Source organism: Falco cherrug, chromosome 4 (genome assembly GCF_023634085.1).
Source record: "Falco cherrug isolate bFalChe1 chromosome 4, bFalChe1.pri, whole genome shotgun sequence".
Classification (NCBI taxonomy): Eukaryota; Metazoa; Chordata; class Aves; order Falconiformes; family Falconidae; genus Falco; species Falco cherrug.
The window spans coordinates 54070533-54092826 of NC_073700.1; the positions used below are offsets into that span (position 1 = coordinate 54070533).

At 54.0% G+C, this 22294-nt stretch overlaps 1 protein-coding gene across 2 annotated transcripts; it reads right to left on the reverse strand.

Moving 5' to 3' along the window:
• Positions 1-23: 23 nt before the first annotated feature.
• ZBTB47 (zinc finger and BTB domain containing 47) lies at positions 24-20887 on the reverse strand. Of its 2 annotated transcripts, none has more exons than XM_005442316.3 (6): positions 20438-20887; positions 9221-10591; positions 5826-5973; positions 5110-5225; positions 4565-4709; positions 24-4419 (listed from the first exon to the last, which is right to left on the reverse strand). In XM_005442316.3, exons 1-6 carry the CDS (start codon positions 20438-20440, stop codon positions 4052-4054), a joined length of 2151 nt encoding a protein of 716 aa, XP_005442373.1. In that variant the 5' UTR covers positions 20441-20887; the 3' UTR covers positions 24-4051. The 2 variants fall into 2 exon arrangements, with proteins under 2 accessions (XP_005442373.1, XP_027665710.1); XM_027809909.2 differs by lacking the exon at positions 20438-20887 and adding an exon at positions 12066-12122.
• Between the last annotated feature and the right edge of the window lie 1407 nt (positions 20888-22294).

A 22294-nucleotide genomic window follows, 5' to 3' on the forward strand; every position in this document is an offset into this window, starting at 1 on the left:
CCCAAAGAGAGTAACTGCTGTACTTGGAGTTAAAGATAAACATATATTGATTACACATGGTCATAAAAAAAAAAAAAAGGAATAATAATAATACATTTCCTAGAACATTACTTAAGATGCTTCCGAAAAGCATCCAAGCTTCCCCTCCCCTCCCCGCCTTCCCTTATCTATACAGAATAAAGTGCTTTGTTTAGTTTGTTCACACTAGTAGAGCCACCAATACACTCTTTAACTTGGCATGTTTGGGCAACCGATACTGAATGCCGTAGAATAATACAGAGCCAAACACCAGGCATGAGAAACTAGTTTTGAGGCAAGTGCTTGGGGTTTCATTAGTTTCCTTCAAGTTCCACGCTACTGAGGTTGTTCTTACTCCAATTTTTCCCTCGTTTTAATTATTATTTTCTTCCTTTAGCAAGTTCGACCCAACTCCCGTCATGGTTACGTGTCACTAGGCAGGGCTGCGCGTGGGGAAGCTCTCTCCATCCATGTGAACAAAGGGTGTCTGTCCGTCCATCCTTCCCTCTCGACTTCGGCCAAACCAAGAGTTTGATCAGTGGAGTTGTCTAGCAGCGGATGCTCGTCTCTATTGCACTGTCACAGCCGTTCCCACCTGCCGGCCGTCCATCCATCATCTCCTTCCCACCGCGCTGGGGTTATGGCTGTGGTCCGAAGGGCCAGCTGTGCCTCACGCATGTGATGAGGCTAACTGGTCTGTGCTACCAGGCTCCTGGGATCTATAAACCAAAAATGACCCTCCCCACGTGACTCCCTCCCTCCCCAGAGTGCAAATGAAGGGGGGGGGGGGGGGCAAAATTACAACCCGGACAGGTCTGGGGTTAGGCGCATGGGCAGAGCTGTCAGCTGAATGTTGCGGCATATTCATGAACTGCGTAATGGAAATCAAGCTCCTCTCCACCCTCGCGGTCTGCCAAAGAAGGGATGTGAGAGATTAAGGTGCAAGAGTTAAAAAAAAATAAAAAATAAAAATTTTAAAATAAAACATTAAAAGCTTGAAAACAACAGACCCAACTCCCCCGCCTTCCACCCCGTCTAACCCAACAGGTGCCAACAGGGCCGACCGGGATGGATGCAGGATGAGACGCTGCAGGAGCGTCTTGTTTGAGCTCTTAGTACATTAACGAAAACCAGACATGAAGAGACACATTGTGGCCAAGTAAGGGTGTAGACAAAAGGGCTCGGAGACCATGTAGGACTCCTGGGAACTGCCCAGGCCTTGGAGAGGGGAGGGAGCAGCAGGGATCTGGTTCTCCAAAGTGCTGTGTGCATGGTCACATCTCGACGTCTCCAAGTGGCTCTATGAGCAGGCTCTCGAAGGGGATCGGACGCGGCTGGGATCAGTCACTGGGCTTTCCACTGGCTTCTAGCCTCAACGAGGTGCTCTCATCTCACAGTGCCATCCAAGCGGGACAGGTCCTCACTGGGAGAAGATCAACTGGGACAGGGAAAGCCACCTCCAGGTGAGCAGTACAAGGGAGCACATGTTGGCGTGGGTGTTTACTTGGGGGGAGAAGTCTACCAGCCACACAGGCTGGTGGGCTCCATCACAGGAGACCACACAGGCAAGGTAAGCCCTTCTTGGGGTGCAGTGCCCCCATCTCATCTCAAGGCTGAGTGTGAGGGGATAGAAGCACAAGACAGCCCAAGTGGATAGGATCTGGGAGACAGTGGAAGAGGAGACAGCACAGACCACTCTACTGAGGCTCTCCAACACCTCCAAGGGTATCATTGAACACTTCTCTAAAGCAAACATCTTCCAGTCTGGGTCACGGTCCCTTCAGAAACCCAATGGCCCCAAGAGCTGAGTGCCCGCATCCCTCATGGGTGTGTGCTTGAGAAGAGTTTGCACCATCCCAATAAGCCCCAGGGTCATGGAGGAAGGAGAGCAGAGAAGCCTTTGGTACCCATCTGAAAAGGTCAACACAGCAAGGCAGCTCTGCCATAGCATCCTCCTTTTGCTCAAAGCAGATGGAGATGAGGGTAAGCTTACTGGTACTGACAGCAGTGCTGGAGGTCCACAGGATCCCAGCCAACATGAGGATGAAAAGCAGTTTGTTGCTCCAAAATGCTAACATTCACAACAACAACCAGCTTTCCACAGACGTCAGGCACAGGGCAGGCACCGCTCAGCAGGAGGGGACACCAGCCACCTAACCCGTCACCTCAAAGAGCACCCAGGCGAAGAGCAAGTGCTCCCCCGTCCTGCCCCTACCAGGCTAATGCTCCTGCACGCCCCTGGTCAGCAAAGCCCCTGCGCACGTGGCTGAATCCCCCCATCTCTGCAGGGACAGCCTCACTGCTGCCCAACTGCTTTGCTGACTTGGTCCAGGAGATGAAGCACCAAGACTCCTTGCAGCGCCAGATGTGGCTCGATGCCCCCAGCACCCTGCCATCACCCAGAACAAGGTGCAAATGAGAAAGGCCTCCTACAGCCTGCTCACTGCCCTCTCTTCCTTCCTGCCTACCAACTGCCCTGCTCATCACCTCCTTCACGACCTGACCCACCATCCGCACGCATCCACAGCACTGGCCTTGGGAGCAAAGCACCAGCTGCAAGGCACCCCACCTCTCGGCCAGCATCTCTCTGCCCGTGCTGGATGCTGTGCAGCCAGCCCCTGCAGCGCTCCCAGTTCCCCTGACCCCAAAGGGGACACTTTCCGAGGCAGGGAGACCATGAAACTGTGGTCAAGCCAACACCTGGCACCCCAGGGCAGAAACTCAGCTTGGATGCCAGCCTCCAACACAAAGGTAACAACAGCGAAGCCTTCCTCTTCTCCTCTGCCAGCATGAAGCCAGCCTGCATAACTGAAACCGAAGACCAGCTCAACTTCAACAAACACAACGTGGTCAGAGAAGCACTAGCCAACACCGTGGGGCATCACCAAAGCAACCACAACATTCACCAGTCCCCTGTGGTCCCCTCAAGCCAGGGCAGAGCAACAGATGCCAGCCCCACAGGGGGAGGCAAAGCTTGGGAGAGCGACACAGGCAACATGCTGGAGGATGGGACATCGCCATCAGGCTGAACGCGGTCTTGCTTTAGCTCTGTACCTTGCAATGGGACCCAACCCAGGGCTCACCCATCAGTCAGGGGTTTATTCAAATTGTTAAGGCACTATTCTGGGCCGATTCTGCCAAGTAACAGCGGTGTCCTGCTTCTCTGTCCTAGGCCACCCTCCCACTGGTCCTGAAGCCATCGGAGCTCTCCCAGGGACACCTTGCCAACTCCTGAGCATCCCCAGAAGTCCAGCTCCTGCTGGGATAAGCAGAAAGGGCACGCCAGAGCCCAGCTCCCCTAGGACACCCCAAAAATGATCGGACAGCAAGCTGCTGCTGCCCCAAGATGCAACACTGGTGTTTGTGCTTTTGCCCATTGAGGAGGAAAAGCTGTCGCGGGGAAGGAAGACATGTTGAGGGCTGCTAACAAGAGCGGGCTGATGGCTTTCCAACAGGGACATCTGCTCACTTGCCGCGGGCCACCAGGGAGAGCAGATGGGGCCAGCGGGGGCTCCTCTGTGGTGCCCACCTCTCAACCTCTTGGGAAAAGAGCCTGAATTGAAAGACCAGATTTACAGTACGGGGATTCAAGCACCACTAGCTAGATTTCAGCTTGTCATAAATACTGAAGTGCTGGTAGGCAGTCATTCGGCTAGCGAGCAGGCGCACGACGCCGGTGAGCTCAACCCTGGACTGTGCAGCATCTTGCTCCTCCGAGCCTCGCCAGCATCCCGGCATGAGGATGAAGCTGATGCGCAGGAAGGTGAAACAAGAAAGTGATGCCTATCACCTACACCCTTACGGACGGACAATGGCTCCCCCCGCAACACCCACAGTCCTCGGGGGGAAGGCTTCCTCCTGCTACCCCTCTCCGTGGAGAATGACGGGTGAGAAAAAGGGAAAAAAAAACCCAAAACAACCCCAAAACGAGGAGGAAGGGGGGTAGAGAGCAAGCGAAGCCTTGGCTCCCCGGAGGGAGGCGTTCCCGAAGGGCAGAGCAGTCCGTGCGGGCACAGGGCTGGAGTGGGGGCACCTAGTTGTTGTTCGAATTTATCCTCCCTGCGGGAAACAGGGGAGGGGGTGGTGGTAGGTGAGGAGGAGGAGGGAGGGTCTGTGGAAGAGGATGGAGCAGCGGCAGGGGCAGGGGGGAGACGCCAGGGCCAGGGGGCAGCGGAGCCAGGCTGGCGGTGGGTTGGGGGGTGGCTGTGTCCGAAGCCAAGGGGTTGCTGACGCGGAAACATTTCTCCTTGTGGGCTTTGAGCATGTTAGAGAAGCGGAAGCGTTGGCCGCAGACGTCGCACGGGTACGGCTTCTCGCCTGTGTGGGTCCGGCGGTGCCGCTTCATGTTGGGGCGGCTGGTGAAGCTTTTCCCGCAGATCTCGCAGATGTAGGGCTTCTCACCTAAGGGATGGGGGGGAAAATGGATGAGAAGCTGGTGACTGGGCTGGTCCCACCCCCCCAAACTCCATCCTGTCACCCACCCGAGGATGCTACTACCCCCATCCCATGGCTCTTTCCCGCAGGGGGAAGGGCAGGGAGCTCTCACCCGTGTGTGTCTTCATGTGCTCATCGAAGTACTGCTTCATGTTGAAGTCCTTGCCGCACCACTGGCACATGAACTGCTTGTGGCCAATGTGGATGCTCATGTGGGAGCGCAGCTGGTACTTGTACTGGAAGCGCTCGTTGCAGTTCTGTGGGGGCAAGAGGGGGACGAGCTGCTGACGAGCACCCAAAACACCCCTCTCATTCCCCCTGATCACCAGCATGTCGGAGCAGTGCAGAAATCACTTCCCCCAAAAAAAACCCAAATCAAATAAATGGCTTTTTTGGGGCATACTCAGCCACATTTGCAAGCTGGGTGGCCTGGCGGTAGGATGCAAGGTCCAGGCACTGGAGGGACAGATCCTGGCACTGGACAAGTTCCATCAAACCAGGAGGGGATGCAAGGTTTGGAAGAGCGTGGGAGCATCCCTACAGCTGCACTGGCTCAAAGCATGGGGGAAGCCCCAAGAAGTGGAAGATCCTTCCCCAGATCAGGGGTTATGTCCTTGTTTAAGGGGATGCAGGGTGGGGCGACACACAGCACCTTACCTCACATTTAAAAGGCTTCTCCCCAGAGTGCTGGAGCGAATGGACCTTGAGGGACATGCTGCGCTTGAAGGACTTCCCGCAGGTCTCGCAGGTGAATGGCATGTCCTTGGTGTGAGCTGAAGTGGAGAGCAGCAGGGTCAGGTGCCCTCTCAGCACCTCCAGCATCCACCGCCCCCAGTCCCACTGCCGCTCTCAACGCCAGTGCCCAACCCCAGCAAACACAAAGCCATCTCGGGAAGATGTGCGGCAGCAACATTTCAGGTACTTCCCTAACTGCCTGCCAAAACCCCCTTTTATTTTCATCTCCTTGGTGCCTGCAAGCCTCAGGGACCCAACCACCGCTTACACGTGCAATTTGCTTTTCAAAGCCCAGCACTGGTGTGGTCTGGTCCTCTTTTACAAGGGAAGGGTAGTTACACTTCAAACCCTCCTTTGATCACTTCTGAGGTCTTTTCTTCTGGTTAAATTAAATAAATGAGACTCTCCAGCATCACACCTGATTGCTCCAAACTCAGATCTCAGCAGATACACGTTCAGCATTAATTACCAGGCCAAATTTCAAGGCCCCTGTGTTGAGGTGAGAAAGCTCACCCAAGAATAAGCTCAGTCCAAAACTCCCAACACAACTGCAACAAACCCTCACCCTTCATTGCCAAAATGATGGATGAACACCCCTAACGAGTTCTCCCCATGGCACCAATGCCTCCCGCACTCACCAACCATGTGTTTGCGCACGTGTGCCATGGTGTAGAACTTCTTCTCGCAGATCTCGCAGGAGAACTTCTTCTCAGCATAGCCATGGACAATCTTGTTGTGCTCGTGGAGGGACCAGAGCTTCTTGAACCCCTTCCCGCATGTCACACACTGCAAGGAGAGAGTGGATGGGTAGGGAAGCAGGGGAACGTGCCCAGGTACCACCAACATTTTCATTTTAGCTGGCTATCAGCTTCATCCTTTGAAAAGGAACACGACTATGAAACCTACAGCTAAAGTACCACAAAAAAAACCCCAACGACCACCCAGTCTGCTATAGACCTTGCCACTTCAAAATCTCCAAAACTCAATTTTCTATCCATCGGATAAGGAAGGGATAATGACTTTCCAGGGAAGGACGTGGCATCTTCATTGACAGCTGCTTAGGACTGGCATAAACAGCAGCTAATGCACCAAGACCCTGTTCCCAGCTGGGGATTTTATTCTTGCACACAAAGCTTTCACATAAAAAAGAAACCAAACAACCCTCTGTGCATTAGAAGGTTGCAAAGACTATAGGAACAAGGAGAAACTCAACCCAGGGCAGTGCAGCTTCAGTCTTCAGCAGATATTACGGATAGTTCATCACTAAGTGAGTTTCCCAAACGTATCCAAATAGACCAAAATGGACCCAAAACCCAGTCCATCAGCACAAGCAGAACAACATGATGTGCCAAGCCTCCCCCAGGGAGTTATGGTAGAGATTTGCTTCAGCTCCAACAAGTCCGATGCTTCTCTGCAAGTTCTCAGGGAAAGCTCCAACTTCAGCATGAGATCTGTTTGAAGCATGTGCGATCAGTTCGGTGCTTGGGGCAACACAGGAGAGCGAAGCCCACACAGGGAACCTTTGCTGGAGTGCAGGGATGGCAGGCAGCACCCAGCCGAGGACGCTGCCAGGAGCCAAGGGTCTTTCTTCCCTCCAAACGTCAACTTCCCCTTCATCTCTCCATGACTCATCTTCCTCTCGGCCAACAGAGATAAAACCATCCCTTCTCCTTGCAGATGTGTTGGGAAAATAATTTCATGCCTGGGAGGCATCTCACAACAGCGCACTGAGCGGTACCAGCCTGGGGAGGGATTCCGCCAGCTTTTCCTCCTGCCCACAGGAACAGATGCTCGTTGATGAGATTCAACCAAATTTTGCACTGAATGAGGCTGTGACACCATGGAAAATGTGCCATTATGCCATGTAGTTACAGTATCTCTCTATATATAGTCATATTTAGGTGCCTGAGAGGCAAAATTAGGGTCACAGAGGCATTCCCAACACTCATCTTCTTCATCTTGCCACGCCTGAATATCACCATGAGTAGTCCTCTGAGCTTTACTGTTCCTTGCTATACATTTCCACGCATCAGAACAGTTATATCTCTGCTTTAAAAGATACTTCAGGACGAATTCAGGACCAGAACCTGACAGCAAAAACACACCAATATCCATTGTCTCCACTTAAAATGAAAAAGGCTACAGGGAAATTTTAAAATTAAAGGTAGAAGGAAAGCAGGAGGTGTAGGAAAGCCCCCAGGCTGGAAACAAGCACCCTGGAGGGCTGAGCTCTGTTATCCTCAGGTACTGCAAAAATGCATCACTCAAAAAGGTGGAAGTCATATCCAAACGAGGGGAAAAATAAGAAGATAAATTCTCGCAGGTTAAGAGGAAAACCATACTAAAGCTGGCCAAAAAAAAAAAAAAAAAGACTTTGAAAAACAACCCAATGAAGCAAAGGATGAATAATTCTTCATGCAGTGGGGCAGGATGCTCGTTACGGTGTCTGTGGGCTGTGGATGGCAATGGGAATGATCACAGGGAGTGAGAGGAAGCCTAACACCTGAAGCATTATAGGTGAAGTTTGGGAACAAAAACAGGGAAAAAAAGGAGCAGATCTGAGTGGGATAAGAGGGATGGTCCCTCCATGGATCTGGTTAAAAGACAAGAAATAAAGACTGTCCATTATAGGTATAGAGTAAAAAACCCACTATCCCTCTTCCATCCAGCTATAATTCCATGGTATATTGATTAAGTTATTCAATATTATCAGAGCAAATGGAGTGAATTTGGCTATTTGTAAAATTAAAAATGCTCAACTAAGTAAGAGGTAATGATCCACGTTTTCTGCAGGAGGAGGTCACCACATGGGCAGTCGTGGTTCATCCTATTCAGAAATGACCTGAAAAAGGGATAGAAGCAGGGGAAAAAACCCAGTGAAGTGACAGCCCCATGTTATTCATCAAGAAAGCAGATGAGGCTGAAGAAATGTTTCAGGAATACACATTTCTAATTGCATAGGCTTTATGACAGGCTCCGAAACAGCTACCACCACACAGGTATCGGAGCTGCACTCATCCATTCTGGAAAAAGCATCCAAAAAAAGCAATCCCAGGACCATGAATTTTTCAGGAAGATGCACCAAAGGGTCATGCAGGCAGCAGCTCCTTCACCTGCTTGAGCCAGGACCGCCTCTGCCTCTGTATTCCCCGCATGCCCCAATGCCAAGATCTGCTTCGTTCCCCATTTTATTTGGGGTGCCATTGGCAAAGGGCTGCAGTAGCACTTGGGTTGTGTTACTTCCATCTAGGAGAGCCACAAGATCATTTAAAATCCGCTTGCTGGCAGGAAGGACGATGGTCAAAGCTCTCCAGAAGTTGATATTTTTTTAATTAGTAGCAGCAGTGTCATGCAAAATAGCTCATCAGGGATTAGGAGATGGGTTGCGGGGATCTGCAAGAACACAGATGTTTGCTGCTCTGATGGGATGCCTACCTATCCCCCCAAAACTGCACTAATTTAACACAGTTAATTTGCAAACACAGGATCTCGTTAGCATTAGGCAAAGGACACACTGAGCCCGAGCCGCGCATGGATGTCAAAAGCATTCGGAAATTTGCTAATACGCAAGCTAAAGAGCACAAAAGGCAGATTAAAACCATTTTAGCTCATGTCAGCAAATCTTTGAATTAAGCTAAATTGGTTTCAGCCTGGGTGGGAACGGCTGGAGTGTGTCTCCATCGGGGCTCACAATGTTTTATCCAGATTAACTGAATAAACTCAAAGAAAAATTACTGCATGTTTCTACCCGGCCAGCCAAGGGGAAGCCGCAGTCCCCCAGCACAAATCCTCCGGTCCCACACCACCGTGGGACCCTCCTGAGCCGGAATACCAGTCACGGGTGAAGTAAGGTTCCCTCCTGTCTGCCATGGGCCAACCACATCAAAAAGCTTATTTGAGCATGAGCCTGTCCCATGGTGTAGCTGGGTGGCATGTCCTCCACGGTAGGTAGGATGTCCCACCATGGTGGGATGCTCCTTCTTGGGTGGGATGTCCCCCCCCCCTTGGTGGGACATCCCCGGGGCTGGCTCACCTGGATGTTCTTCTCGCAGTCGGTCTGGTGGTGCAGCAGCAGCTCACTCTCCAGCAGGAACCGTTTGCCACACTTGTCGCAGATCTGCATGCGGCTGTGTGTGACGTTCATGTGCTTCTCCAGGTACCAGCGGTTGTTGAAGACCCGGGGGCACTTCTTGCACGGGTAGTGCTGCTTCTCCTCCAGCTTCACCTTCTGGCCCAAACTGTCCTGTTCCTTTTTCCTCTTCCTCCCTCGCTGGCCTTCCTCTTCCTCCTCCTCCTCCTCTTCCACCTTGGCAATCTCCTGGGACCTGGTTGCCATGGCAGGTTTGGTGGCTTTGGAAGCTCGGCTGCCTCTGCGGGGCTGCCCACCCTTTTCCCTTTTCACCTCCAACGCGTCTTCATCGTCATCGTCATCGTCCTCTTCTTCTGTCGTCTCCTCCAGGTCTTCCTCCTCGCTGTGCTCCTCCTCCTCCTCCTCACCCACATCTGCATCCTCCTCCTCTTCCTCCTCCTCCTCCCCTTCCTCATTTTCCTCCTCCCCATCCTCCTCTGTGTCACGCCCATCACCGTCAGGTCGCCCCATCACGGCTGCCTCGCTGGTGGCTGCCTTCCCCTCCATGCCCTTGGAGACATTGAGGGTCTGGTTGTTGAGGTTCACCTCCACGATGATTTGCTCCCGGTTGTACGAGCTCTGGTTGTCCAGGTCCTCCTCGGACTCCTCGCCCTCCATCTTACAGACAGCACCTGGACCACCGTCCTTCTCCTCCTTGTAGTACTGCTTGGCTGGAACAGGGGGGAGCGCCCCACCACCTGCTCCGTCCTCCACCCGCACCGAGTAGGGGTCGTTGCCCTCCCGGGCGTAGATCTTGGGGTGGGGGGCATCCACCTCCTGCTTGATCTCGCAGTAGTACGGGGGGGGTCCGGCACAGCCCTCAGCGGGCAGGGCCATGTCGGCGGCCAGGCTGAGCGAGCGGGTGTCGAGGAGGTCCTGGCAGGAGGAGGCAATGTTGTTCATCTGCAGCACGGCAGCCGCGTTCAGCACATCCTGCACATTGCAGGAGTTGACGAGGAGCTTGGAGGTGTAGATGAAGTTGAGGATCTGCTGGAGGCCCTGCGAGGTGAGGGCCTCCAGAGAGAGCTCCACGCGCTGCAGCTGCTTGTTTTGGGTGAAGAGGGAGTGGAAGAACTGGCTGTAGGCTGCCAGGACCCCCTTGTGCGCTGGGAAGATGCTCTTGTGCTGCACCAGCACGATGTCCACGTCGCACAGGTCCGGCTGAAAGAGGCGCTGCTCGTTCAGTCTGTCCATCAAACACGTGAAGTGGAGGGCTACATCCTCCACCAGGGAGTACTCAGCCGAAGGGTAGTCAGTCGTTTTTTCGACTATCAGCTGTGGGGAGGAAGGAAATAAAATCATTCAAGAGGGTTCTTTCCCCAGGAAAACACCCCACCCAGGCATGCCACCCATCCCTGTCCATGCATCCAAAGTCAGGGATGCCAACCAAGAAGTTCCATCACCAGCTCCATCCTGGAGATGCCAACCAAGAAGCTCCACCACCAGCCCCAGCTTCAAAACACCGAGAAGCTCTACTACTAAGCCCACCTTGGAGACACCAACCAAAAAGTTCCACCACTAGCTTGAGTCCAGGAGACTCAACCATGGAGAAGAAAGCCCAACGAAAGGACAGGCCGAGGCCATACGAGCACTCACTGACATCTCTCCAGCCTGGGTAGGAGGCACCCTGGCCACCCCACCACCAAGGCAGTCCAAAGCCTGGCTGAGCTGTCCACACTCATGCAGAGGAGACGTCATGCAGCAGAGGGGATGCCTCAACCTCCCGAACCAGATGGAGACCCCAGGGGGACATTTGCCCAGCACAGAAAGCCGATTTTAGGCACCAGCTGAGATTTAACCCCCCAGATAGAAGGAAATTAGCATTTTAAACCTCCCTGCTCTACAAGATAATTACATAAAACACAATATTCTTTAATATTTGCCAAAGTACGCCGCATGCTCAGAGTCACGTTAGCAGTCACCTCGCTAGCTGGATTCACCGGGTTGATTTATGCACTTTTTTTTTAATGCCTATTTTAAATCGCCTGGGGAAAGGCACTACCTGGAAAAATTCATATCAGGGAGCAGCATCCCCAGGCTGGGAAATGCCGTGACTGCCAATGTTCCCCAGGCTGCGTTTGATGGATATTTAATTTAGCTCACATGTATTTTGCATGGTGCAGGCCCCGTCTGGACGTTCATCACCTCTCCTGGCAGTACCTGAGCCCCAGGGTGGGTTTGCCAGCTGCATCCCAACTGCAAGCGCTATCCCATGCCCTAGATCCTGATCCTGTATTGAAAAGTAGGTGGGATAACCCCTTTCCCTCTGCTTCGCATTGGCTTTCCGTGCCGAATTCATGGATGGGGATGGATCTGGCCACTTGAACATCCTCTTTCCCCACCATTGTGGGATGTGACCAAGGCCGCAGTGCAGAACAGTGGCAGAGATGGAAGCTTCAACCTGCCAGGTTTTTCCTGCACCTCCTGCTCCAGAAAGAGTTTCTCAACTCCCATTTTTTTCTGGGACAAAAGACAACTCTTGATCAACACACGAATTCCAGCAAGACACATTCTATTTGTCTTTTTTTTTTTTTTTGTGAGCCAAAGGCAAAAGCACACACAGACAAAAATGCTTAAATAATAAAAAAGGGTGTTTTCTTCTCTGTTTTCTCAACAAGCAAAAAAACCCTTTCCCCCTCCCTGCCAAAATTTTTCATTTTCACTGAATTTCTGCTCTGAAACCAACCCGCCCAACCAACAGGGTCCTCAGTTTCATGTGGCCCCAGAAAGCCCCAGCAAACATTCGCACCTGGGGAAAACAGGGACAAACCAGCTCCTCTCCAAGCCCTTGGCTCTTCAGCCTGCAGCGGGGTAAAGAGGTCGTAAAGGAGAGGGGTTTATATCTATTCCCATATATATTTTTATGCAAGTTTCTCTATATAGATTTCTATAACTTTTGTATTTCATCTATTCATTTATATATAGTTAATCTCTTCATATATATACGCAAATGCATAAATATATAAATAATTAAACACTCTTTATATACACATTTATTACAAAATGCTGCATCCCAGCTGGAATATCCACCTACCCCCCCACTCTCTAAGCCTCGTGACTGCCAAGGACATTTCGACAAGAGGAACTTGGATGGCTCAGCCCCCCCCCCAAGATGCACAGAAAATAAATAACAATATAATAAATATCGAACGCTTAAGAGACAGCAAGCTTTCAGCAGAGTGGTTTGCTGTTTGCCACGGACTCTCCTGCTTTGCTTTCACTATGAAAAAAAAAGGGGAAAAAAATGAAATTCAGGTTTTTGCTCCTGGGATCCATCCCACCTCGCTCCCCATAGAGGATGCCCCAAGCTCGGCACGGCCACAGCCACGGAGAAGCGGGTGCAAAACATGAGGAATTGGGTCCAGCGGGCGGCATCACCTCTGCACAGCCCAGCCTGGAAAAAAAAAAACCAACTGATTTTTTTTTTTTTTTCTCCAGATCAAGGTTTTTTGGCAAAAAGGGGCTGATCCCTCACCCAGTGCCGGGGCTTGCCAGGCAGTTCTAATCAGTCCCAGCAGCGGCAAGGACAATGCGTGTCTTGGCTGCGTCCCGTCAGTGACTTCAGCCCGGGCTTGTCAGTGGGAGGTTTTTGCTCTTTATTGCTATCAGATGCTTTTCGTGAGCTCGCCTGGAGCTGGAGCCCCAGCCAAGGCAAGAGGCGCCTGCCGGGGTGAGATCCCAGGAAAGACCCCAGCTCGCCCCAAAACACCCCTCTGGCAGCTCCCATCCCTGCCACTCCACTGCAGTGGAGAAGGCCAATTAATCGGGATTAATGGGACGGTTAAATACATCACCCTTCCCCTGGGAAAACACAAATGTTTTAAATATATAAATAAAAAAAATACAGACTCTAAAAATAATATATTAAAAATTACTTAATTTTTTTAAAAAAAAAACCCATCAGTTTTGCCCTTTTCCACCATCACCACCTTGGCCCTCCGGGTTGGTTTTGTCCCACCAGCAGCCCACCATGGCACGGCAGGAGCAGGTCACCCAGCCCATCTCCATCCTGAGTCTGGACTTGGGGTGCTCACTGGGTGGACCAAACCGGAGCGAACCCTACACCACCAGCCCCCACCATGTACCGCCAACCTCCACGCAGGGCCCTCGCATCGTCAGTGTTGGAAAAAAAATAACAACCTGCAAAAATTATTCGAAAGCAGCGTGGCTGCAAAGTCCCCACCCCGACGGGACGGCGGTGCCTCCAGACAGCCCTCCCCGCCTGACACTGCCCTCCAGCTCTATTTTAAGAGTGTTTTCAAGCACCCTTGCCAAAGCCCCATCCCAAAACAGCCAACAGGGTGGGAGGGAGGCCAGAGGATGGGGAGGATGCTGGGGGTGACTGGGGGACAGAGGGATGCGGGTCGGCGGAGCCCTGACAGCAGGGGATGCAAGGAAGAGGTAAGAGCAATATGGGAATGATGGCTGAAGAAGATGTTGATGCTTGCTGGCCCAGGGCAGCCTCTCCCCGACAAAGCCACCAAAAATCCTGCTATAGGAGACGGAGCCCAAGCACAGCCTTGCTCCCCTTCCACCCGTATCCCCCTGCATGCCTCAGTTTCCCTGAAGAGCCCCACCAAGACCCGGTCACATCCCTGGAATGGGGGCTGCTGCTGGATTTAACTCAATGTACTAAGACAAAATGCTGTTTATCTTAGCAGGTATTAAAGAGCTGGATCCCTGAACGCTCCTGCAGCAATAAAACAATCTGAGGACCAGCAGGTCGGCTCACCCTCAATATATTTAAAATCAAATCTGCAAACCCCCAGAAGACCATCTCCGACATTCACCGGCCTCTCCATTTATTTATTTATTTATAGCCACGTCTATCACCCTCATCACTGGAGCAGAGGACCACGAGTATCTCTCCTGTGTGAGCACAAGGATGGGGTTTGTGGGGCACAAAAAGCACATTCAGGTGGCCCCAGCGCCCGCTCCACACCGGGCGGAGCAGTGGGACCAGCTGCCCGCAAACCAGTTTCCATTCGGCACAAAACGTGGGGATTCCCTTCACATTTGTCACCCCCAAAACTCCCATGAAAAACAGCAATCTGCTTTTCCGTATCACCTGCAACCACCAAAACATTTTCTTACATTCAGTAAGAAGCTGCATTCAGGAAAACTGCTTTAATTAGTCACTGAGTACGACGTTAGCACTTGCTCCTCGAAAAAATACCCCAAACCCCCATGTCCTATCCTCGCTTTGAACACTGCTGCATTTCAGTGTGAAAGAGCTTGGTTGAAACTATCTGATGCCAAAACTTGACTTCTGTTAAAGAATGAAATAATGTTAAACCCCCATATTTTTACAGATTAATTCAAATGATACAAAGGCATATCTTAGAAATCCCAAAGATACCCGCGCTTCCAGTTTTAATCCCCAGCCCCCTACAACCTGCCCTCTGCTTTCAAGACCCTTGGATGAAACCTTCAGCCTTTTCTCCGTAGTTTTGAGGCTATAGAGATGTTTTTTTAAGAATAACATGATGCTCGCGCCTTCCCACAACTTCTGAAACCAGGATGTACCAAGATGAAGCCGCGCCAGAACCCGCAGCGCTGCCTGGACAGTACACATCCCATACATCACCAAAACCACCCATTTTTGGACCATGGCCATGCATGGAAACCTGGCAGTGGGGTAAACCACATCCCAACGTGCCCTTCCCTCGCCTATTGCCTACCTTCGCTGCTCCGCTCGCCCATCGCCTCCCTCCCCAGGGACCTCTCCCGCTGGTGCTTTGCCCTCCCGTGGCACCGACCTTGCCGGGGGTGGGGTTTGTTCACTTCTCCGACGGGTGTTTTTATTTAATTAGGGGAGGGTTGTCCGGAAAAACAAGCAGGAAAGGAAAACAATAGCTCAGCCGCAGCCCCGCCTGGCGAGGCGCCGGCCGACATGGCCCCAAGCACCCACCGCCAGCATCCTGCCCGCTGGGATGCTGCCGGGGCTGGACTGGGCACTCGCCACCATGGTCCCATCCCAGCTCCGGAGGCCACAGATGGCCACGTCCCTTAGGCTGGTGGTGACACCGTCTAATGCGGCGATTTTTTCCGTATGTGCTGTCTAAAAGGCTTGAGGCTGCCCAAAATATAGAGCCATATCCAGGCATCTGGAAGAGGAAGCAAGGGGAAGGGGCTCAGCGATGCTCCCAGAGCCTGTCCCACCCACCCCGGGGTGCCGGGAACCCCAAAAAACACCTCCAGCCTCTGTGCAAGTGAAGAAGAGCATTCAGCCTGGCTGGGGGACAGGCAGATGCTTCCCAGGGTTGGTTTTTTGTTTGGGTTTTTTTCCCTTTTGGTTGTTTTTGTTTTTAATAGCATCCAGCGTTTACAAGCTTCGGCTCAAAGATGCTTTTCCAGGGAGCAGCCTGGGAAGCCAGCAGCAGCGCCAGGCCCAGCGGGACCATCCTCAGTGCGAGGGAACAGGGACAAATCCTTCCCCCATCCTCATCCCTCTGCAGCTGAGGAGTCACCTCTACAAACAGGGAAAAGGTTCATTCGGGCTTTTCTTGTAAGCGCCGCCACGGCTGCCTGTGGCTTAGGGAGAGCAGGGGGATGGGGTGGGATGAGCAACATGAGGCTTCATCCCATTGGGAGCAGGCGCTGGCTTACAGCAGCACAGCCCGCAGAGGGTTAATGGCTGGTTGCTTGCTTATTTACTTTATATTTTTTTAATTTTTTTAACCCCACCAGCCGCTCTGGGCATCCTTCTCCTTTTCTTCCACGCACAGAGCTGCAAAGCCACAATGACACTTTGCAAGGACGGATGGAGAGGCCAACCTTGCCGTCACCCCCCCCATCCCCAAACTGGTCCAGTGAGGCGACACTGCAAAGCTGCTCCTGGGGGATGCCACCACCACCACCACCACGCGATGGCATCGGGGACACCCACCAAGGGTGACAGTGCCCTCCACTGCCATGCCCTGAGAGCGGCTCAGTACCCTCAGTGTCCACCCTGACACATGCGAAGGTGAGCACTGTCCCCTGTGCAAACACAGCCTCCCTGCTGCAAAAATACTGAGGCTCCAGCCCAGCGCCGCATTATTTTCAGCCCAGGACAAGTTCCAGTCCCTCTGCTCCGGCAAGAGACTGGAGGCACCGAAACTGGGGTGGACGCACCCATCCATCTGCCCCTGTCCCCTCTGTCACGGCCAAAAGCCGTTCCTTTGGGTGCAGCTCAGCCAGACCCAACACGCGGTGCAAAGCTCTGCTGAGCTCTGCGCCAAGCCCGTAGTAGCAAGATCAGGCATTAAACCCCAAATGGATGCTACAGGATTTCGGCAGAGCTGGCATCCTCCTGGCAAATGCCAAATACAGCCGGGGCAGCCAGGCCACGGGTTCCCTGCCAGCACCTGGCACAGCCAGTGACACCCAGCTGATGGAGATGTCCCCAAGCCACCACCCTGGCACGGGAGCAGGCAGCTGGGCAGGATGCTGCCCTCCTGTCCGGGTGATGCAGGACCTCCCACAGAGTCACTGCTGGGGTGGAAGAGCCTGAGGGGGGACACACACACGTGCAAAGCCACTGTCCCCCCTCCCTCCCCTGCCTGAGAAAAACAAGCGGAGGAAAGATCGAGGGAGGAAACGAGGACAAAACCCAACGCTGACCTCCCCAGCCGGGCTGTCGGCCAAGCGGCTGCACCAGGGGCCAGCCCCGGACCGCTGCCCATCCCGGCGTGAGCCACGAGAGGCCAGGGAGGAGGCGAGCATCATCCCGTCAGGACCCTATGGGTGTCCCCAGGGCCACCACGGAAGGGGATGGATGCAGCGGGGCAGGCAGTGCGCTGAGCTCCCCGTAACTCATAGGACCTCCAGGAACCCCAAATTCCGTGCAGGGAGCGTGGACAGGTGCAGTGAGGCAGCCACCGTGCCGCTTGTGCGCAGCCTGAAGCCATCATGTCCCCAAGCCAGCCCCGATGCCACACAATGGCTGAGGAGAAGCCGAGATGCCCGGAAAGCAAGGTGCATGGATGCACAAAGCCTCCTGCCACGTGCTGCTGAATTATGCTGGCACCAGCCAGCAGCATCTCCCTGCCCAGCACCACGGTGCCCATCCCTAGGGAAGTCACCGTGACCTTCCAAGGTGGGAACCTCCAAGGTTTAGCTCCACACCCGGCTCTCATCAGACCCTAAAACCATGGCATTTTCTAACCCAACTCAAAACCACAACCTGCCAGAAAGGCCCAGGGCTGAGCCTCTCCCAGCATCCCGGGCAAAGCTTTCCATCCTGGAGCATCCTCTCCAAACCCTGGCACTGACCCCAGCTCCAGCTCCACGCTAAACCCAACCTTGACCGCACCTCTTTGGGAAGCACCAGCCATGTTTCTCTGGTCCATCCATCCTTCCTGCCCAAGAATTCAACATTTTTATGAACGTGCATTAAAATGGCTTTTTTTTAATCACGGCTGTCCAGCAAATTCAGCAGCTCGGGGAGCAGGGCTTTTAACTCACACAGCCCTGGCTCCGGGGAAAAGATGTAATCCTAAAAATAATAATAATAAAAGATAATTTACTGTTGTTAAATGCTCTACCCATCACATCTGTACCGCCACAGTCAGCCTCTCCCCATATACAAAGTCATCCCAGGGTTCACCATCAGGAGAGGCAGCTGAAGCACCGAGGTTGGCACCGAGGGGACAGAGGCCCTGAAGGACACAGGGACAAGCCCTCAGGTGTCCCCACGTGGGAAACCCGACAGGGCCAGCCCTGCACTGCAAATACTGCTCCAGCAACACAACATAATGTGTTTCCTTTAAAAACAAGAGGAAAAATCAGGGGCAGGTGGCACAGAGCCTGATCCCAAGCTCATCTTCCCCACTGGCATCTGCTCCTCCAGCCTTCCAGGGACCACAGAATCCATGGGACGTCCAGGCTGCAAACCACACAGGGGACCTAGAGATCCCCTTTTTTGGGGCCACGCAAACGTGGCAGCAAATTAAAAACTTCAGCTCCTGCTTTTCCTGGAGAGCACTTTGTCAGGGCCACCGCCACGTCCCCATCTAAAAAGGCTTAAACGCGGCAGCGCACGAGAGCCCACGGTTTTCTCCTCCAGCCCGAGCGAGGAGGGAGCATGGGGAAATCAGCAATTCCCCCGAAACCTTCAAAGACCCTCTGATGTTTTGACACATTCAGTTCATCCGCAAAAGGTTTTCCCCTATTTTTCCTTCAACAGAAAAATCTGCATCTTAAAAATAACCAATATTTAATTGACTCGCCGGCAACCTCCTGTTTCTCCCTCCCTTTTACAAAGACGACACCTCCAAAGGCAGCAGCGGGTTATTTTTATGGAGGGGGTGACATGCCTCTCCTCCAGACACCAGACAGAAATACAAGGCCATTTATCTCACCCGACTCCGGCATTTGCTTGGTAATAACCTAACGCACCGTTAATTCCTCGCGGGGAGAACAAAGCTCCGCCGCGAAGCCAAGCGGGCGGCAAAGGGGACCCTCCGGCTACCCCGGCAAAGCCCCCAGCGCGGTGTCAGCCCAGCTGGCATCCCCAGGGAAAAGCTGAAACATCTGCACCAGCAAGGCTGCACCCCAGATCCAGAAAAATAAATAAATAAATAAAAATAATAATTAAAAAAATATATCCCTTAATATCTTTCCGAGGAGGATTTTTGCTCCGGAAAGCAAATTTTCCTCTGGTTCTTGCTGAGACCGCGTGTGGAGGAAAGGTTTAATTCCCAACTTTTCCCCTTCTTCCTCATCGGGCTGCTTGCTCGGGTGGGCTCCGGGCATCTCCATCCCCACCTCAGGGCACGAAACGCTCCCCAAAGCCACCCCGGAGCCCCAGCATCTCCCTCCGGAGAGGATGCCGGGGTGGCTCCAGCAGCGAGCCAACACCAGCAGGAATTTCGCAGGCCGAGGGCGGCCGGCCAGCATCAGCCCACCCCGAGCCCCGCTACCCCCGGTACCGCTACTGAGGGGTGCCCAGCCCCATCCCGGCACCCCAGCCATCATCTCAGGCGCCGGATCAGCGTCGTTCCTTTATTTTTCCAAGCTTGCACTTTCTTCCCCTTTCCGAAAAGCCGCTCCAATGCCTCCCGGGGTGTCATTCCGGGCATGGAGCCATCGGCGGGGCAATCGCAGCCCCGCACTTTGGGGCATGAAGGACACCGGGGTAGCGGGAACCAGGGTCTTTTGGCACGGAGCATCCCATGAGATGGCCCGTGCATCTTCCCAGCTCAGGCCTGCTCTCTGCAAGTCAAACTCAGGCCCCCAAAAGTCCGCCGGCCCCTAAAATAGGTCACTGCTGCGGGCCAGAGCCCCGCCGCGAGGCAGCCAGCCCCCTCCGTCATCAGTAGTGCGATTAATACTAATACTAATACTAATAATTTATTTTTTTTAAGGCCATGCACGGAACTCCCCCCCCCCCCCCGGCGGCGGGCGGGATGCTGCGCCCTGGGCACGGGCATCGCTCCGGCCGCCGGCCGAGCCCGGCATCCCCGCATCCCCCGGGAAAGGGGGTACGGCAGAGCCGGCGGGGCCGGAACTGGCAGGATGCAGGAGCCATCCGGGGAACGCGGCGCGGGCCGAGGGAGCGCGGAGCTGCCGCTGCGCTCCTGCAAGGCCGGCAAAGCCTCCGGCCTGGGCGACCAGGCGGCTCCAAAAGTTTCCACCCCCCCAATAATCGCCGCGACCCCCAGACGGGAGCGCAGCGGTGGGCTGCACCCCCACCCCCCCACCCCCTTCAGCAGCACCATCGCCCCTTCAAGGCAGCCCAGGAGGCGGGCGAGCCCAGCCCCCCCCCCCCGCAAAACCAACCCGGGGGGGGGGGGGGGGGGGAGCATTTTTAATGCCATTTTACCAAAGGCAGAACCTCTCCCCTTTGCACAAGGGGGGCCCACGCACGCCCCCCACCAAGCCAAAGCGGCTGCCCGGGCGGGCTGCGCTGCACCCCCCGCCTCCCCGGTGCACGGAGCACGCCTGGGTCGGCCATGCGACCCCCCCGCCGCCACCCCCCGCCCCCGCCAGGATTCGGGCAAGTTTCGGAGGCCCCTGCAAAGTCAGCAAAGCCCCGGGGGGGGGGGGGGGGGGGGGGGGGGGGGAAGGGGGAGAGAAGGGGGAAGGGGGAAAATAAAAAAGAAGAGAAAAGGAAAAGGGGGGGGTTGCAAGCTCTACCATTTTGATGCAAAGGTCTCCGCGCAAAGGAGTCCCGGTCCTCCTCCGCTTGCCTGGGGTTTTTGCTCTCCATGAAAAAAAAAGAAATGTTGGGTTGGGTGGTTTGCTGGGTTGGTTGCTTTTTTTTTTTTTTTTCTTTTTTTTTTTTTTTTGGCTGGCTTTTTTTGCTGGTTTTTTTTTTTTTTTTTTGGAGGAGGTGGGGGGGGAAATTATCGCGCCGCTGCTGCCAGCCCTGCTTGCATCCCCCGTCCCTCTTTTCCTTCTTTTTTTCCTCCTCCTTTTTTCCTTTTTTTCCTCTCCCCCTTTTTTTTCTTTTTTTTTTTTCTCCTTTTTTTCCTTTTTTTTTTTTCTTTTTTTTTTTTCCTCCTCTCCTCCTTCTCTTCTTCACCTCATCCTGCCCATCGCCATGTTAGCCCCTTTTAGGAAGACGGAGGAATGCGGAGCGGCGGCGGCTCCGGCTGCCAAGAGCCCCGGGGCCGCTGATTGGAGCCGCCGCATCAGATGGGGCCGCGGCTGCCCCGTTAAAGGGACAGGCACCCGCCGCCACACCGCCCACGCGCGGCCCGCCCCGCGCGCGACCCCCCCCCGCCCCCCCTTCCCCCGCCCCCACCCCGCACCCCCTCCCCGCCTCACACCTGCCTCTGCGGTGCAGCATCCCCCGGGAGCATCCTCTGCACCCCGCTGGGGGAAACTGAGGCACGGGGAGGGCTTCACACACACACACACACACCCCCCCATATAAATCAAGAAAAAAGCAGGGAGGCTTTTGGGGGCGTAAACCCCCCAGTCTGGGGGTGTCGTGGGGCAGCGCCACTTTTATTATTTATTTCTGGAGCGCTGTCCTGTGTGGGGAGGAAATGGGGATCCCTGGGGTGAGGGGGGGTGTTAAGGCACATTTGGTTTTACAAGGGGGGTGCTGATGGGTGGCACCCCGAAACCCCCTCAGGCCCCAGGGTGTGATATGTGGTTTACAGCCACCCCCCGATCCCACCCCCCCCACCCACCCCACCCCACCCAAAAAAAATAAAGTAGGGTTCATTATTTGCCCCCAACTCTGCTGGGATCTCCCCAATGCCAGCAGGGAAGAAGGGGTTTAGCATCCCAGTGCCCCCCTGTCCGGCCAGGAGCTGCGTCCCCCTAGACCCTGCATGCTGGGGACCGAGGGGGGCAAAGCTGGAGCAGCTGGCCAGAGGGGCACCTTGCAGGGTCCCACACCTCCGACACTGGGACAAGCTCTGCCCATGGGCACTGGGCTTCACCAGCACAGGAGAAGACCCACGAGGTGCCCAACCAAGGCGTGTCAGGATGGTGACCACCTCCGAAACCCGCTCCTGCCCCCACCATTCCTGTAGATACCATCCAAAATGTTCAAGGTCGAATAAATTCCCTTCTGCCGCCCCAAAAGCAGAGAAACACAACAGCTCGCCAGGGCCCAGCGGGGCTGGGGGCATCCCCGGAGCCCCTGGGCTGCTCCATCCTTAGCCCACCTTCCTGGCTCTGTTCCTAACCACTCCCTGGTGCAGACATCAATGTGGTAACGTCTTGCACTTGTTTAGACTCTGCTTTGGTTGCTGCGCGCGGTAACTTCTTCCAGATGTGTAGGGCTCTACATAATGTTGCCTCGCCACGTCCTGCCTGTGCTGGGTTTGTTTAATATTTATTTTTCTTTTAATGCCCTTTCTTGCTCTCAACCCTGCTTCGCTCTATAGGAAAAAATCCTGGCCAACGCCACCAGCACCTCTCTCCTATCAGAAAGCTTTTCGTGAGATGAGTGTTTGGCTCGTCTAGCATGTCTTCTACCCTGGAAACTTTTCCAAAAGCTACATAAGCTCCTGGAAAACACCCGGCTGACGCGCA

Coding starts and splice junctions, on each gene's coding strand:
- ZBTB47 (XM_005442316.3), bottom strand. Junction 5,974..9,220: donor ACTGCGAGAAGAACATCCAG/GTGAGCCAGCCC, acceptor CTCTCCTTGCAG/TGTGTGACATGCGGGAAGGG. Junction 4,710..5,109: donor AGAAGCCTTTTAAATGTGAG/GTAAGGTGCTGT, acceptor TTGCCCCCACAG/AACTGCAACGAGCGCTTCCA.